Source organism: Loxodonta africana, chromosome 15 (assembly GCF_030014295.1).
Source record: "Loxodonta africana isolate mLoxAfr1 chromosome 15, mLoxAfr1.hap2, whole genome shotgun sequence".
NCBI lineage: Eukaryota > Metazoa > Chordata > Mammalia > Proboscidea > Elephantidae > Loxodonta > Loxodonta africana.
In genome coordinates, this window is record NC_087356.1 from 23079634 (window position 1) to 23096516 (window position 16883).

General features: G+C 37.8%; 1 protein-coding gene across 6 annotated transcripts in view; it reads left to right on the forward strand.

The window, feature by feature from the left end:
- APLF (aprataxin and PNKP like factor) overlaps nt 1-13899 on the forward strand; it is a 130719-nt gene extending 116820 nt beyond the window's left edge. For 2 of the 6 annotated variants that reach the window (XM_064268671.1, XM_064268672.1), the window contains exon 9: nt 12014-13894. In XM_064268671.1, the coding sequence (XP_064124741.1) occupies nt 12014-12222 (209 nt within the window). In that variant the 3' untranslated portion in view covers nt 12223-13894. Of the gene's footprint in view, nt 1-12013 lie in introns of all 6 variants that reach the window. The other 4 variants (XM_064268668.1, XM_064268670.1, XM_003413546.4 and 1 more) reach the window with 4 other exon arrangements.
- The last annotated feature ends 2984 nt before the right edge of the window (nt 13900-16883 follow it).

Below are 16883 nucleotides of genomic sequence, written 5' to 3' on the forward strand. Positions count from 1 at the left end.
ACTTATTGACTCATATACATATAACTGAGAAGGCTAGATTAGACAAGATTCATTGCTTTGGCCCGTTAATGTCATCAAGGGCCCAATTTCCTCCCGTTGCTCTGTCTTTAAAGGGGTTATTATCATCCTAAGGCTGGCTCCCCTCCCAACTGAGGGACCATGTTCAGCTGGGGCTATAAGTCTTTGTGTTTACATCTAAGGAGGCAAGTCATGAAAATTCACTCTTTTTACTGGCTTAGGTCACATTCTTATCCTTGAACTGATCGCTATGACCACTAATTTGTTTGTACCAGAGTTAGAGTCACCTTCTTCAGAATCACAGGGATCCCCAACAAAACCTAAAGCTTTGGGAAAAGGGGACAGAGGGATAGACACACCAGAGAAGCAACTGTCAAATGTCCATCAGTCCTATTTATATCAATCTGTTTTACCTTCTCTGTCCCCTGCTTTGGAACGCTAGTGTTTTTTTCCTTTAACAGATTCCAACTTCTTTGTATCGTTTACATAATGTAGAGCCCAGTTCAACACACAGAATAAACTACATACAATCAAGGCTATGCTCAGATGCATTTGTATGTGCATACATACACCCAACTTGTAATCAAGTGATGAAAATAAATTTCACCATAAGGGAATTCCATTTATTATTTCTTATTGAAATACACTTTAGTACAACAGACATAAATATATTCCTCTTAGTGAGCTAATATGGTATGGAAACTACGTGTCATGTATTATACTTTCTATACTGGAACCGTATCTAATGATGTAGCCTTTATGGTGCTGAAAGTAGCTTCCGTTCTAAAGATAATGTAATAATATTTTATTAAAGCTATATTTTTTTGACGTATTTGAACATTGTCCCATGAAAGGGCATCTGACACATTTGTACATCTTTGCAGAAATAGAAACCATTTCTAAAAACTGTTAATAGGCATCTAATGGCGTAGTTAAAAATATCTGCATTTTCTCTGAAAAGTGTCTTTTAATTTTTATTTGAAGTATTTGCTGGGCAATTAGCAAGTTTCTAAAAGAAAGCTTTTTCATTTTATTGAAAAAATGTTGTTGTTAGGTGCCATCAAGTTGGTTCCAATTCATAACGACCCTGTGTACAACAGAATGAAACACTGCCCGGTCCTGCGCCACCCTCACAACTGTTGTGATGTTTGAGCCTGTTGTTGCAACCAACTCTCATTGAGGGTCTTCCTCTTTTTCTCTGACCCTCTACCTTACCAGGCATGATGTCCTTCTCCAGGAACTGGTCCCTCCTGAAAATATGTCCAAAGTAAAAAAGTATAGCCATAGATATTTTCTTTCCATTCTTTCTTATTTTATATATATATACTTTAGGTGAAGGTTTACAGAACTAGCTTCTCATTAAACAATTAGTACACATATTATTTTATGACGTTGGTTACCAACCCTACGACATGTCAACACTTTCCCCTTCTCGACTTTGGGTTCCCTATTAGCCATAGATATTTTTAAGCAACCACTTAGCCTTATATTTTTAATATACTCTCTGATTCATTTACTTACACATTCATTTATTTGTATGTCTGCCATGTGAGTGAAGTAAACAGAGACGAAAACCAGCTCTGGCTCTAGATACTTGCAGTGAGATGTTCTAAAATCTCAGAGGAAAAGGGAGAGGCGTTTTCTGCTGGAGGTTACATGGGTAGACATCATGGGAATTTAAGTTGGTCTTTAAGGTGGCAGGATTTCAGTCATCTTTGTTTATTTGCTTTGTGGTGGATGGGCATAGGGCATCTGCCTTAGGCTGGGTTCTCTAGAGAAGCAAAACCAGTAAAGCGTATAAATTTATATCAAGAACTTTATATCAGTGGAATGGCTCACATGGTTGTAGAGCTGGAACATCCTGAGCCTGTGGGTCAGGTTGGAGACTTCTCCTGATTTCACTTAGCCACAGGGACTGCAGGTATGGCAGGTAAACTGCTAGCTCAAGTCCCAAGAAACAGAGGTCAGACGAATGGGAGCTAGCTGCAGGATCCAGAGTGAGCTAAAGCCCATGAGCCTTGCCAGAAAGTCCACTTATACTGGATGCAGGCCACACCGCTAAGGAAACTCCCTTTCAGCTGATTGGCTGCTCACAGCAGATCCCATCGTGGAGGTGATTGTATTATATTAGATCTCATTATGGAAGTGATCATATCATCATATGACTGCCAAACTACACCATAACTGTGAAACCACTTAGACTCATGACCCAGTCAAGTTGACACACAACCTTAACGGTCACAGCATCCCGGACAAAATGAATAATAGATCAGTCAAAGGCATGAAGGTAGAAAATTGTGTTTGGAAGTAGCAAGTGAATCAGTTTAACTGATATGTAAAGTCTCTGTAGTTACTTTGGATAATACTGAGAGAGCGTATTGAGGCCAGGGTATAGAAGCTCTGGAAAGCCAGACTAAAGATATGGGCACTTTGGCAGATAACGATGAGCCAGTGTTTTACCAGAATTAAGGCAGTGATGATGAGCAGTCTGAATGAGAGCAGGGAGAGGCATGTGGAGGTCAATTAGGTAGTTGAATGAAGGGCCAAAACTAGTACAGCCACCAAAAGGGTGGAAAGGGTAGGATTCGATACAAGAGAGATTTTGAAGGAAGAATCACTAAGATTTGTTAACTGGTTGGCTATGGTGTGAGGGCTGGAATGAGGTAAAAGAACTATGGATGACTCAGGATTTTAGAACAAATTATCAGAGGACTGGGGTGATATTTGCATGTAATGGAGATTAGGAGGAAGAACTAGGTGGGTTTTTTTTTTTTTTTTAAACGTTGAATTTGAGGCGGGGGTGTCATACCACATGATGTGTTAGTAAAGTTTAATATAGTAAAAAAAAAAAAGTTTACTATAGTACCAACATTAAAATAACTCTACATTAAACTCTTAACTATTTAATTTCTTATTTGTAACATTCCCAAAATACTTCAGCCTATAAAGTTCTCGCACATGTGCTAACAATTTATGTAGTACCTCTCATTTTTTTCTAGGTTTCATTGCTATCATCTTTCGAGCCTCTAGTACATCTCATTGGCTTGAAATTTCAGTAACTTTCCATGCTTTTTCAGAGTGCTGTGGTTTTGGTGCAAAATACTGAATGCAAGAATAATCAGTGCCAGGAAAATTCTGTTTTATTCTTTTTTAGCTACCTTACCTGTTGACAGCATTTAAGGGAAATTATCATCCCTGTTTTAACATCTGATAATTGGGGTTGTTCTTTCTGGCCTCCCTTATGTGATATGCACTATTCTAGGTAATCGGCATCATTGATGGCTGCTGATATGTACTTTAATAGTTCTCTAGTTTTGCAATTTTATGGACACATGTGCGTATATATCTTTTTTTTTTTTTCCGAAGTAGAAACTAAAATCTAGCAAGAAAGCTATTAAGGTTAAAACAAACCCGTTGGCCATTGAGTCAATACCAACTCATAGTAGCCCTATAGGAGAGGGTAGAATTGCCCCATAGGGTTTCCGAAGCTATAATCTTTATGGAACCAGATTGCCCTGTTGTTCTTCTGCTATGTAGCTGGTGGGTTCAAACTGCAGACCTTTCTGTTAGCCGCCAAACACTTAACCACTGCGCCACCAGGGCACCTTCCTAAGGAAGGTTAGTGGAACTTAAAGGAGCCGTGGTAATGCAATGGTCAAGCTCTTGGCGGCTAACCCAAAGGTCAGTGGTTGGAGCCTGACCATATGCTCCCAGCCTAAAAACCCTATGGGGCAGTTCTGCTCTGTCACATGGGATTGCTGTGAGTCAAAATCAACTCGGTGGCACCCAACAACAACAACATTGGGACTTAAATGAGATTTTAAAAGCTGCTGCTCAGTGTGAGGAAAGCTGAGAGAATACAGAATAAGAGAGAGGCCACCTCAATTGTATTTATAATAGAAATAAACTTCACGTGTTATGGATTGATTTGTGTCCCCCAGAGATGTGTATCAGCTTGGCTAGGCCATGATCCCAGTATGTGTAGCTGTCCACCATTTTGTTCTCAGATGTGATTATCCTGTGTGCTGTAAAGCCTAACCTCTATGATGTTGATGAGGCAGGATTAGAGTCAGTTATGTTAATGAGGCAGGACTCAATCTACAGGATTAGGTTGTATCTTGAGTCAATCTCTTTTGAGATATAAAAGAGAGAAGGGAGCAGAGAGGAGAGGCATTCATGCCACCAAGAAAAAAGTGCCAGGAGCGGAGCGTGTCCTCTGGACCCAGCGTCCCTGTGCTAAGAAGCTCCTAGACCAGGAAAAGACTGATGACTACGGCCTTCCCCCAGAACCAACAGAGAGAGAAAGAATTCCCCAGGAGCTGGCACTCTGAATTTGTACTTCTAGCCGCCTAGACTGTGAGAGCATAGATTTCTGTTTGTTAAACCCATCCACTTATGGTATTTCTGTTATAGTAGCATTAGATGACTAAGACAACACATAATAGAGTGTATTATATTTCTTTTCGTTTCCAATGCTAAAATATGAATACCCAACTAGGAGCTTAGTGCATAAAAGAAAATAGGCTTTAGTAATAAAATTAAGCATTGTTAAAAGTGCTTATTCTTCTAGTATGTAGTATATTTTCATTATTACGGATATTGGGCCAAACTATTTCTTTAATTAAAACTAACATCCTAATCAGTTCTAAGATTTACTGAAAAAGAAAGAAAACCTGAAAAATTATCAGTGTTAAGCTGTTAATGTATTATGAGGCAGATAATCATAAAATTTGACAATAAAATTTTAATTTGTAAAGGAAATGTCAGATACAAATTTCAGAATTGTCAATTCTGATATTACAAATTCCTTTGTGCGGTATAGTGAATTACTTAATATGGCCCTTCTAGCCATAATCTTGTAACTCTCACCAAATGACTGGGTAGGACTGTTATAGATTGAATTGTATCCCCCCCAAATTTTGTCAATTTGGCTAGTCCATGATTTCCCAGTATTGTGTGATTGTCTACCATTTTGTCATCTGCTGCGATTTTCCTGTATGTTATAAATTCTACCTCTATGATGTTAATGAAGTGGGGTCAGAGGCAGTTATGTTAATGAGGCAGGACTCAATCTACAAGATTATGTTGTGTCTTAAGTAAATCTCTTGAGATATAAAAGAGAGAAGTGAGCAGAGAGACAGGGGGACCTCATACTACAAAGAAAGTATCATTGAGAGCAGAGCATGTCCTTTAGACCTGGGGTCCTGCTCAGAGAAACTCCTAGACCAGGGCAAGATTGATGACAAGGACCTTCTGCAGAGCCAACAGAGAGAGAGAGTCTTCCCCTGGAGCTGCTGAGAAGACTAGCAGGAGACAGTGCGATGGGCCTCCTGGCCCATGGAGCGAGAAAGCTGAGTGCTTTTGGGCAGGATGCTTGCTGGTGGAGTAAGGTGCCTCTGAACACTTGGTGGAGCTAGGTTTGCCAACCCATGGAGCTAAAGCTTAGCTCCTTCAGGTGGAGGCTTACTGGCAGAGTGGGTTGCCTCTGGTACTTATTGGCAGAGTTAAAAGAGCTTTGTGACACTTGCCCAAGCAGGGCAGAGGCTAGGCCGATGGGCCGAGTGCCAGAGAGAGTCATGCCTGCAGACACGGCTGAGAAGAGGCTGTCCTGATTGGAGAACTGTATCCTGAGCATTCCTGAACCTGAATTGTAACCTGTTACTTCCCTAATAAACCGTATAACTGTGAGTATGGTCTGTGAATTCTGTGTGGTGATTGCAGTGAATTATCAAACTCAGCAGAGAAGTGGAGAGTGCCGTGGGAGGCATGGTTGGTGTCAGAATTGGTAAAGATGGTGGAGAGAAGAGGCATGTTTGACTTTCACCTCATAAGAATCAGCCTTGGGCTGTTAATCTTGATTCTCCTCCCTCATGAAGTAAGAGAAGGTCAAACTGAGACCCCTGCCATGCCATTTTACACTCTGCATAAATAGAAACATCAGACATTACCACATCCTAATACCATATGGATACGCTGGTGGCATAGTGGTTAAGTGCTACAGCTGCTAACCAAAAGGTTGGCAGTTCGAATCCACTAAGTGCTCCTTGGAAACTCTATGGGGCAGTTCTACTCTGTCCTATAGGGTCGCTATGAGCCAGAATCAGCTCAATGGCAGTGGGTTTGTGTGTGTGTGTTTTTTTTTTTTGGGGGGGGGGAGGTTTTAATACCATGTAGTTAATAACACATTTTAAACATGCTAAAGAGTTTATATTTTTCTAAAGGCCATTAATTTTCATCATGATGATAGTTCAGTGTAACACATCAATTTTGAAATATAGCTGAAAACTTAAATCTCTTGTACTGCCTTCAGGTGGTCAACCTGTCAAACCATCTCTATATCTCATATTACCTCGCTGATTTGTAGAGAATATGAAGAGTTCTACTTTAGGCTTAAAGTTAGAATTGTGGAGTTAGAAAGGCTCTTTAGGCTCATTTAATCAACGTTCTTTGATTCACAGATTAAAAAAAATAAATTCCGCTAAGTTGAGTGACTTGTTCATTGTCATGGAGCTTGTTTGCGACAGACATTTGGACTGTTCATCCTCCTACTCTAGTCTTTTTTCTCTTAATCCATGCTATTTTTTAAGAAACTTTTTGTTGCTTAGGGGGTGTGGACAACCAAATAAGAACAGTGATACCTAACAATAAGAGGCCTCAAAAAATTCTAGGTATAAAAAAAGAAAAGACTTATTTTTTCCAAGCTTTCTTTGCTTCTGATTCTCAGACACACTCAGCAATTATATTTCAAATAAGCTGATACAGGAAAATTCCATATGCTTTTCATTATTTTAAAATACCATTATGCTGTTTAATTCTGTGGATATCCATTGGCTTTAAAAACTACAGAAAATAAAACTGTAAAAAGTCACTGTTGTTATTGACTTTAAAATATTAAACAACCACTGCTACATCTACTGTTATTTTTCGTCTTCAGTAAGCTTTTCAGCAACCATGGCATCCTCTGTGTAAAACTAGAGTCATGGCTTGATTCCATGGTTGTGAGCATCCTTGTGACAGAATTTCCTGGTTCTGTAACCAAGAAGCTTCCTTGCACGAGAAACATTCTTTGAAATTTTCATACAGCAAATGGTGTCATAGCAAGGTTTATGTGCACTTCACTAGTTTCATCACTTTAAATCCAAATATCCAGTTACAGTGGCATATGCTTCAGCTTGCCTGGTTCGAGATCACATTCATTGGTCTTGTTTTTTTGCTTTCTGTGTTCTTTGTATCATTTTTGCATAAAAAACATATTATTTTTATGGAAAAGACAGTTTATTCCTAGGTTAAGTGCTAGCCATGTTTATTTCAGAGGTAAGGAGCCCTGCTTCCTGAAAATGGTCCCATGATTCAGGGAATCATGTAATAACTTAGATCAGCATGCTCATTGATTCAGAGCATATTCCAAGTAAGCAAGGTTTCATTATCTCCACAGCCCTGTTATGCAGAAAGGCAAACACTGACATTTCTCCCACAATGACTTCAGACTCTACTGGCAATAATACAATAAAGTAAACTCCTCTCTAGATGGCATTTGCCTTGTATAATTTTTAAAGTTGTTAAATGAACTTGCTATTAAAGGGTCCATTAGTTAATTGGTTCCACAGAGATAATCACATGTCAGCATTTAAAGCCCTGTTAAGAAGCATCTCTATGGTACCAGTAACAAAGGAATTAGAGCTGGACTCTACAGCTGACTTTGCCCTTATCTTATGCCATGACTGACTCTTCAGGTGCTTTCACTTAGAGCACAAAGCACCTGTTCTTGTGAAAGTGAATGAAATTTGACCACCAGCTCCATTAAGTTCTGTTATAGATGGTTTTATATATTTCAGACTCCCTATTAAAAGACATATATTCAAATGTGAGTGATGATTTGGCAGATGTAAGCAACTTTGTGAGGAAACAGATGGGACTCTTCTGATAAATATGGCTTTACTGCCTCAACAAATGAGCCTCCTCAATAAGTTGCTAAATATTTCCAGGGTTCAGTGAGGCTTAAAGCCTCTTCAATTAACAGAATTTAAATAAAATTCTTTTATGTAATTTATTGATAGACAGGCTAGTGATCAAAAGTATGGGTTATAATAAGAAAAGTTTCTGTAAAACTAAAGCTGTTCAGAGGTTCATTTGCAGATGGTTCATCTGTTGATCCATTCATATATTCAACAATTGTATATTAAGTACCTTGTACATGCTGTAGGAGCTGAGGATACAATAGAGACAAAACCTTGCTCTTGTAGAATTTTACCAAGATGGATAGTTCACATGTGAACAATTACATGATGTCAGTTGGTGATAACTACTAAGAAGAAAAATAAAGTGGTATGAGAGGGTAGGGTAGCAAGGGTCTGTGTATGGGGTGGGGGGAAGGTGCTATGTCAGATAGGATGATAAAAGAAGGACTCTCTGATAATTTGACATTCAAGCAGTAAGCAGAGAGTGGCAGAAGATGAGATCAAAAATGCTAGCAGTGGGCCAGTTGTGTAGAGTCTTGTAGGTCAAGACCTACAAGTAAGGACTACAGATTCTATTCAGAGTGACAGAAGGCTGTGCGGAGGTTCTGGGCAAAGAAGTCACACCTGACTGATGTTGTAAAATAAGTTCAGTTTCTTTATGAAGAATAGACTAGGATGGAAGCAGGGAAAATTGTTAGGAGGATATTGCAGTAGTCTAAGCAGATGGTGATGGTATGGTGACCAGGGTGTTGGAGTAGATGTGGTGAGAAGTCGTGGGTATATTTTGAAAGTAGACCAATAGGATTAGTTGGCATATTGGATATTGGATTTGTAATTATGGGATGGGCGTGGCAGGGATTCAAGGATGACTCTATATTTTCTTGCCAAAACAATTGGAAGATTAGACGGTCAGAGAAGTCATATACTAAAGACTGATAAGGGGGTGGCCAGACTGAGGTGAAGTGACTCAAGAGTTTAGTTCCAGAATTGTCAAGTTTCAGATGCATGTCCATTGTCCAAGTGGAGATAATACATAGGAAGTCAAATAAATGAGTCTGGAATTCAAGTCGAGGGGTCAGGGCTTAAGATGTAAATTTGGGAATCTAGGATATAAGACTGGATGGAATAGGGAAGAGCTCACATCCTGAAGTTTGGGGCACTCCAAAATTTAGGGGATAGAAAGGTGAGGAGGATCCAGCAAAGGAAAACTCAGAAGGAGCAGCCAGTAAGGTAGGAGGAGAACCTGAAGTTGTTTCAGCTTTCTATTGACTTTTCTTATATATCTATTGTCTTAGTTATCTAGAGTGCTATAACAGAACTACCACAAGTAGATGGCTTCAACAAAGAGAAGTTCTCACAGCCTAGGAGACTAGAAGTCCAAATTCAGGGTGTCAGCTCCAGGGGAAGGCTTTCTCTCTCTGTTGGGTGGGGGTAGATCCTTGTCATCTATCTTCCTCTGGTCTAGGAGCTTCTCTGTGCAGTAACTCCAGGTCCAAAGGATGTACTCTGCTCCTGGTGCTGCTTTCTTGGTGGTGCGAGGTCCCCATGTCTCTCTGCTCACTTCTCTTTTTATCTCAAAACAGATTGGCTTAAGATAAACAACCTAATCTTATAGATTGCATTTCATCAGCATAACATACCTGCCCCTAATCCTGCCACATTAACATCATAGAGGCAGGATTTACAACACATAGGAAAATCACACCAGATGACAAAATCGTGGTAGGATTTACAACACATAGGAAAATCACATCAGATGACAAAATGGTGGACAGTCACACAATACTGAGAAATCATGGTCTAGTCAAGTTGACACACATTTTGGGGGAACACAATTCAACCTGTAACATCTACTAAGATAATTTTTGAACCTGAAAGGAAATTGTTTATTGAAATACCATTAGTTATGTATATGAAGTATTTTCAAGAGAAACAATGGGTAAGAAAAGAGATATTGATGCTCTTTCCTCCTCATCCCCTTCCCCAACTGCAAACTACCTTCCAAATATTTTTCAAGTACATTCTATCATAGAAGCAATATGGAGAGTTGAGATCGTTAGACATAAAACATACCGTTAAGATACTTATAGGAGATAAAATATGTATACAAATAAATATAGTGCAAGATATCTTCTAGGAACATGTGTGCTTCCAACTTTATGCTAATAAGAATTGTGTAAGTTTTGTCTCTCATTTTAGTCAAGAAACTCAGGGAGAAAATTTGTTTTTAATTTAAAAATGAAGTTGACATTTATATCGTGCTTTTTCATGCCCTTAGTTTCTACTATTATTTATATTTTACTATTACCTCATTATTATTATTCTAAGCTGTCTCAAATTCTCTGTGAAATGAGTAGTGATATTAAGAAAAATATAAATATATTGAGCTATCAGAGTTCAGAGAACAGTTAATTACTTTCTTTGTCATCATTCTCATTTTTTTCCCCATCAAATTCCTTGTCTGTTATGGATTGAATTGTGTCTCCCAAAAATGTGTGTCAACTTGGCTAAGCCATGATTCCCAGTATTGTATGGTTGTCTACCATTTGGTGATCTGATGTGATTATCCTATTTGTTGTAAATTCTAACCTCTATGATGTTAATGAGGCAGGATTGGAGGCAGTTATGTTAATGAGGCAGGACTCAATCTACAGGATTAGGTTGTATCTTGAATCAGTTTCTTTTGAGATATTCAAGAGAGAATCAAGCAAGAAGAGCCAGGAGCAGAGTGCGTCCTTTGGGCCCAGGGTCCCTGTGCTAAGAAGCTCCTAGACCAAGGGAAGACTGATGACAAGGACCTTCCCCTAGAGTCAACAAGAGGGAGAAAACCTTCCCCTGGAGCTGGCACCCTGAATTCAGACTTTTAGCTTCCTAGACTAACCCATTAAAACCCAATAAATTTCTGTTTGTTAAAGCCATCCACTTGAGGTATTTCTGTTACAGCAGCACTAGATAACTAAGACATTTAAGTCATATCTATATATCATATGTGGGCATTTTAGGAAGAAACTAACCAAAGCATATACAAAAAGATCACAGGGATTGTTCTCAGCCATTCAGAATATTTTCAGATAGAATGTTCCTAGTTTTTTCTTAAGTATTCCGCATCTTCTAGAATCTCTCACTGCCTTATTTTGAACCAATTGTGTTGCTCACTTGTGGAAAGAATAAAAGAGTGGGATGAGGAAAAAAATTAATTTGGAGACAGGAGATTCTACTATTATGATTTAGAAATCTATAAATCGTAGTGGCTGTTGCAATAGGAATCCTACTTTTATTGAATCATGAATTGTGAGACTATCTTAGATTTAAAAAACTAAACTTTCCAAAGTACTTAAAACTCATATCTTTTCACTTGATCTGCTGACAGACCCTGGTGTGTCAGTCTGATTTGCTAGGTTTGCTGTGATAACAAACAGCCTAAAAATTTCAATGCCTTACAACAACAAAGGTTTATTTCTTCTTCACTTCACAGATGCAATGGACTGTGGTTCTCTGTGGTTCTGCCCCATGTGTATTTTCCTCGAATCCAGGCAGAAGGACCAGACCCTATCTGGGATATTTAGGTTCTTGTGGACGAGGGAAAATGGCAATAGCAGAAGCTCAGAAAGGCTCTTAAAGCTTTGCTTGAGAGTGGCACAGACTACTTCCACTCCCATTACTTTTGTCAAGTCTGATGTCAGTGGGAGTGGGGAAAAACATAATCATATCACAAGGAGGGGCAGAAAATAACTGAGACAAAATACAATCTACCACACTGGGAGATAGATAGCCTGAATTTGGATTATAACATTAGTAAGGAAACATTATTATGAATCTCATGGGCCATTTTGTTCTCAGGAGCATCATGATAATAAAGAAAAAGAAAAATAAGTAACAAATGGTTGTTTAGTTCTACTTCTAGAAATCTGTGGTGATTAGCCTTGCATTAAGTCAAATTGGGTCCTCTTGATGCAGAAAGACATTCTACGGTTAGACGCCTCTCATCCCAGTTTGAGTGGCAATTGATGTGTTCTGTTCCAATCTTCTGTTTTCAGTGAGAAGCAATTTAGATGAAGATGATGATGATGTTGGGCAACCCAATGAGTATGACCTGAATGACAGCTTTATAGATGATGAGGAGGAGGAAGAGTATCAGCCAACAGATGAAGACTCTGACTGGGAGCCAGGAAAGGAAGACCAAGACAAGGAAGACGTTGAAGAACTTTTGAAAGAAGCGAAAAAGTTTATAAAAAGAAAAAAGTAACTTCTTTTCTGGAATAATATATGGCATCATATCTACTTTGTCTTTCGGGAAAAAAAAGTCTATGAACTAAGGAGGCACTTGAGAAATAATTGTTTTCCTCCTTTTAATAGTTAGGATTTTTACTATTGACTCTTTGTAGATGAGACATTGAAATGTCTGCCTTTATTTTGTTGCCTTCCTTTTTCTATCCTAATTAAACCATTTGGAAATAGGAAGGAGACTGAGAAGTTAAAGAGTAACAATTGATACTTTTCATGGACTTTGTGTATTAGTAATAAAAAGTAAAAGCCATAGGTTTGCACAAACTTTTGTTTTTTTCTGTTTTCAAAGGTCCTCTCTTTATAAAACACTATGCAGATATAACCAGGCAAATTACAGTGTGAGTGGGGAAGCTTTCCTCTTTCAATGCTGTTAAAGTAGTTGTTCAAGTGGAAGCAGGCTTTAAAGAATGACAGCCATCATATAATGGCTTTAATTTTTTTGGTATCCTAGATGTGAGCCTTGTGACTTCATTTACTTTTATTCTTTGAGTCTTGGGGAGATTAGTACCAAATGAATACTGAAAATAGGTTCAACCAGGTATAGAACGGAGAGGTTTACCGTAGGGAAAGTTACTTTGTGTCCCACATCTACTATAATTTACTGTATGTCTGAGTTCAAAAGTAGAAAGGCTCAAAGAACTTAAAAGTTTTTTTTTCCCCAAAATAAAGTCTCATCTAGTTATTTTAATTCTGTATGTGCTATCTATTCATTCAGAATATAGAAATAGTTTTTAACCACAATTTTTCAAATGACATTAGTTCTTTTGTCCTCTGGTGAAAAGTACCGAGTTGTGTGCCAGTGTTCAAGATCCTGGTTTCTTATATCAAGAAGAAACCACTTCACCAGTTCTATGAAGTGTTTATGCCTTTGTGTCTCCGTTCTTAAACTCCTTTAGACCCTGGAATGCTCTTCGTTTTAGGTGAATTAGAATCTTTGAAATATAGTTTAGAATTTTTAATAACAGTTGGTTATGTGTACATAGAGCAGGAGGTATCTTATTTAAAGCATATATCACCAAACCAATAAACACTAATATTTGTACTCTAAGGAAACCTAAAAATTTATGTCTTAAAAGAGAAACGTAGGTTTATAATATTGTTTTCTTAATGTTTTAATTATATTTTAAAGTAATTGCATAATATTAAAATTCACTCAAACTGAGTTAAGGATGGGATAAACTTTTCTCCAGACTGTTATTACCTGTTATTTTGACTTTGTACCTGTTGTTTTTTGGGAACTCATTTTCCCCCTCTCCTGTCCCTTTGGTCTTGGGGGCTTGACAAACCTGTGAATAAAATCTTTAAACTTACTTTCAACCCTGGACTGACTTAATCCTTAAAGTGTTCTTCAATCCATTCCTAGGTATCTACCCAAGAAAAATTAAAAACATATGTTCCCACAAAAACCTATACACAGATGTCCATAGAAGCATTATTCATAATAACCAAAAAGTGAAAATAACCTAAATGTTCATTAACTGATGAATGGATGAACAAAATGTGGCACATCCATACAATGGAATGTCATTTGACCATAAAAAGCAATGAAGTACTGATAACATGCTACAACATGGATGAACCTTGACAATATGCTAAGTGAAAAAACCCAGACACAAAAGGCCATCTATTGTATGAATCCATTTTCATGAAATGTCCAGAATAAGCAAATCCATAGAGACAGAAAGTAGACTGGTAGTTTCCTAGGGCTGGGGGTGGGGGTGATATAGGGGAGAAGTGAGGAATCGCAGATAATAGGTATGGAGTTTCTTTTTGAGGTGATGAAATGTTCTAAAATTAGACAGTGGTGATGATGGTAAAACTTTGTGCATATACTAAAAAATCACTGAATTATGTACTTTAAAAGGGTGAATTTTACGGTATATGAATTAGATCTTAGTAAAGCTGCTATTAAAAAAGGAATGCAAAGGCTGACACTTTTAGAAAAAAGCATTCTTCAGTGTCAGGAAATATTCTTGGTATGATAGAGTAATCATGGTAGCTATTTTTTAAAGTTAGTTTGATGTGTCTTTCATAGTCATCTTGAAAACACTTTTGAGTATAACTAATGCAGTTCGAATCCACCAGCTGCTCCTTGGGAACCTATGGTACAGTTCTACCATGTACTATAGATAGGATCATTATGAGTCAGAACTGACTTGATAGCAATGGGTTTGGCTTGGTTTTGGTTTAATGTTTAAATATTTTATAACTTACTTGGCAGTTGTATAATGAGTGTGCCATTTGTAATTGGACTGTGTTTAAATCTATGATTTCCAAAATAAAGGAAAAACTTACGATATTAGGTTGTCAGTGAGCTCAAGAGCAGTGTTAACAAAAAACATGATTCTTTGATCAGTTGCTGTCCTAAACAGTGGATTAGAGCCAAGCATAAGCCTTGCAGAATGGCGATGGAAAGCTGAAAATAAATGAATAGTGACTTCCTTTGAACTAATTTGGGCAGAGTTCATGTCAGTGCACACTGACATGCTACATTCAGCCCTGCTCCATAAGACCACCGTCTTCCCATTAAGTTTCTTTCCTTGGCTAGGACTCTGGTGGGGTGTGTGTATTTGTGTGTGTGTGTGTTTTCTCTTCCTGCCAATCTACAAACATAACCTACAAAACTGCACTACTATAATAGGTATTGAAAGAAAAGTGACAAAAATGTAACTTGCCAAGATTTTTATTGACCATCCTGATGTAAAGGATAAACTTTATTATCATAAACAACCATAGTTGTACTCTCTTGTGCCCAAGACTTAGGTGCTGGTGATCCATAGAAGAATGACATAGAGTCTGTATTTTCAGTGTGCTTAAGTCTGTTTGGAAACCCTGGTGGCGTAGACATTAAGACGTTAAGAATTAAGGCTGCTAACCAAAAGGTCAGCAGCTCAAATCCACCAGGCACTCCTTGGAAACCCTGTGGGGCAGTTCTACTCTTTAGGGTCGCTATGAGTTGGAATCAACTTGATAGCAATGGTTTTTTTTTTTGTTTTTGTTTTTGTAAGTCTATTTGGGAAGATATTTATTCACTCAGTAAGAGTGACTGTTGACTACAGTGGAGATTACAAGGAAGAAAAAGACAGGGTATCTGCAGTCAAAGAACTTACAAAGGCAATGAGGCAAGGACTCAAAGTTATGGATAGGATGGGATTAGAGAAGGGAATACTAGGGTATAATTTAAATACCACTTCTTCCTGCATACTGAAGTACAGTGAAGTCTCTAGAAAGAAAGGCTTTGTGTGATTATTTGAGTTGCAAGTTGAACTAGTAGATTTTTTCATAGAACACAATTTTTACTTGAAAGAATGACTGGTAAACAAACTATGGTTATTAAAATGTGGGTATTTGGCAGATATTTTCCCAAAATGAAGTAAGTAAGCCTGTGTTTTCCAAAGAAAAAAACTAACAGTATTTGTTGCAATGATAAAATTTGAACTTTCAAGCAAAAATTAGAATTGTAAAAAACTTGAGTTCATCACTGTGAGCTTGATAGCTTTTCAGAACTGAAAGACTTTTCTGATGCTCTCAGAGGTGGTGTGATATAATGAAATGTGTCAACATTTGGGAGATCTGCAAAACTTAGTGAAACACTGTTTTCCAAATTACCTTTGTATGTTACAAAATCAGGCGTGGGTAAAGGAGCCATTCAAAGTGTAAGATAGACCTATTGAGCTAATGGAATACTCTGAAAAGTTCATTGATAATGGTTTCAGATTCCACATCACAACTAACCTTTCAGAAACTATCATTTGTCCAATTCTGCTGACATGTCAAGAACAATATCCACAATTATCTGAAAAGACTGTTAAAATACTCCTTCCTTTTCCAACTGCATATCTGTGTAAGACCTGATTTTCTTCATACAATTCAAGCGAGGCAATGTATAAATATGTTGAATTCAAGAGCAGATATGAGAATCCATCTGTCTTCTATTAAGCCAGAAATTTAAAAAAAGATTTGCAAAAATTTAAAATAATGCCATTCATTTCACTGAACTTTTTTGGAAAATATTTTTTGTAACATTTTATGCTAATATCTATTGAGTTTCTTGTTATTTTTAACAAATTAGTAAATATTTTTTAAATTTCTTCATTGTAATTTCCAATATATTAAATATCTTTAGCTATAACCCTCATAGACAAAAGCTTTTTAGGCTCCTCAGTAATTTTTAAGAATGAAAGAAGCCCTAAGTCCAAAATTTTTGAGAACTACTCAATTAGAATACTGCTGAATTCAATTAGGCTGGTTATGCTGGGATCAAAAAACCACCAAACCTGTTGCCGTTGAGTTGATTTCAACTCATAGGGACAACCCCAGATTTCAGTGCCCTATGCAGGAAACATTTTCTTCTTTCTGCCAAGATTCACTGTCTTGGCTGATTCTCCAAGGCAGCTGTCTTCCATGTGGCAACTCAGCATTCCAAGCTTTCAAAGGCTCCACAATCTTGTAATTGTAACATCTGGAATATGAGACTGTCTTAATTATAAAGGCAAGGGGAATAGAGAGTGAGGGGTTATGCCCTAGTAATTAAATGCTTTAGCCTGGAAGTGAAATTCATCACTCCTGTTCACAGCCCATTGGCCAGAAGTGGTCACATGGCCTTGCCCACTGAAAGGG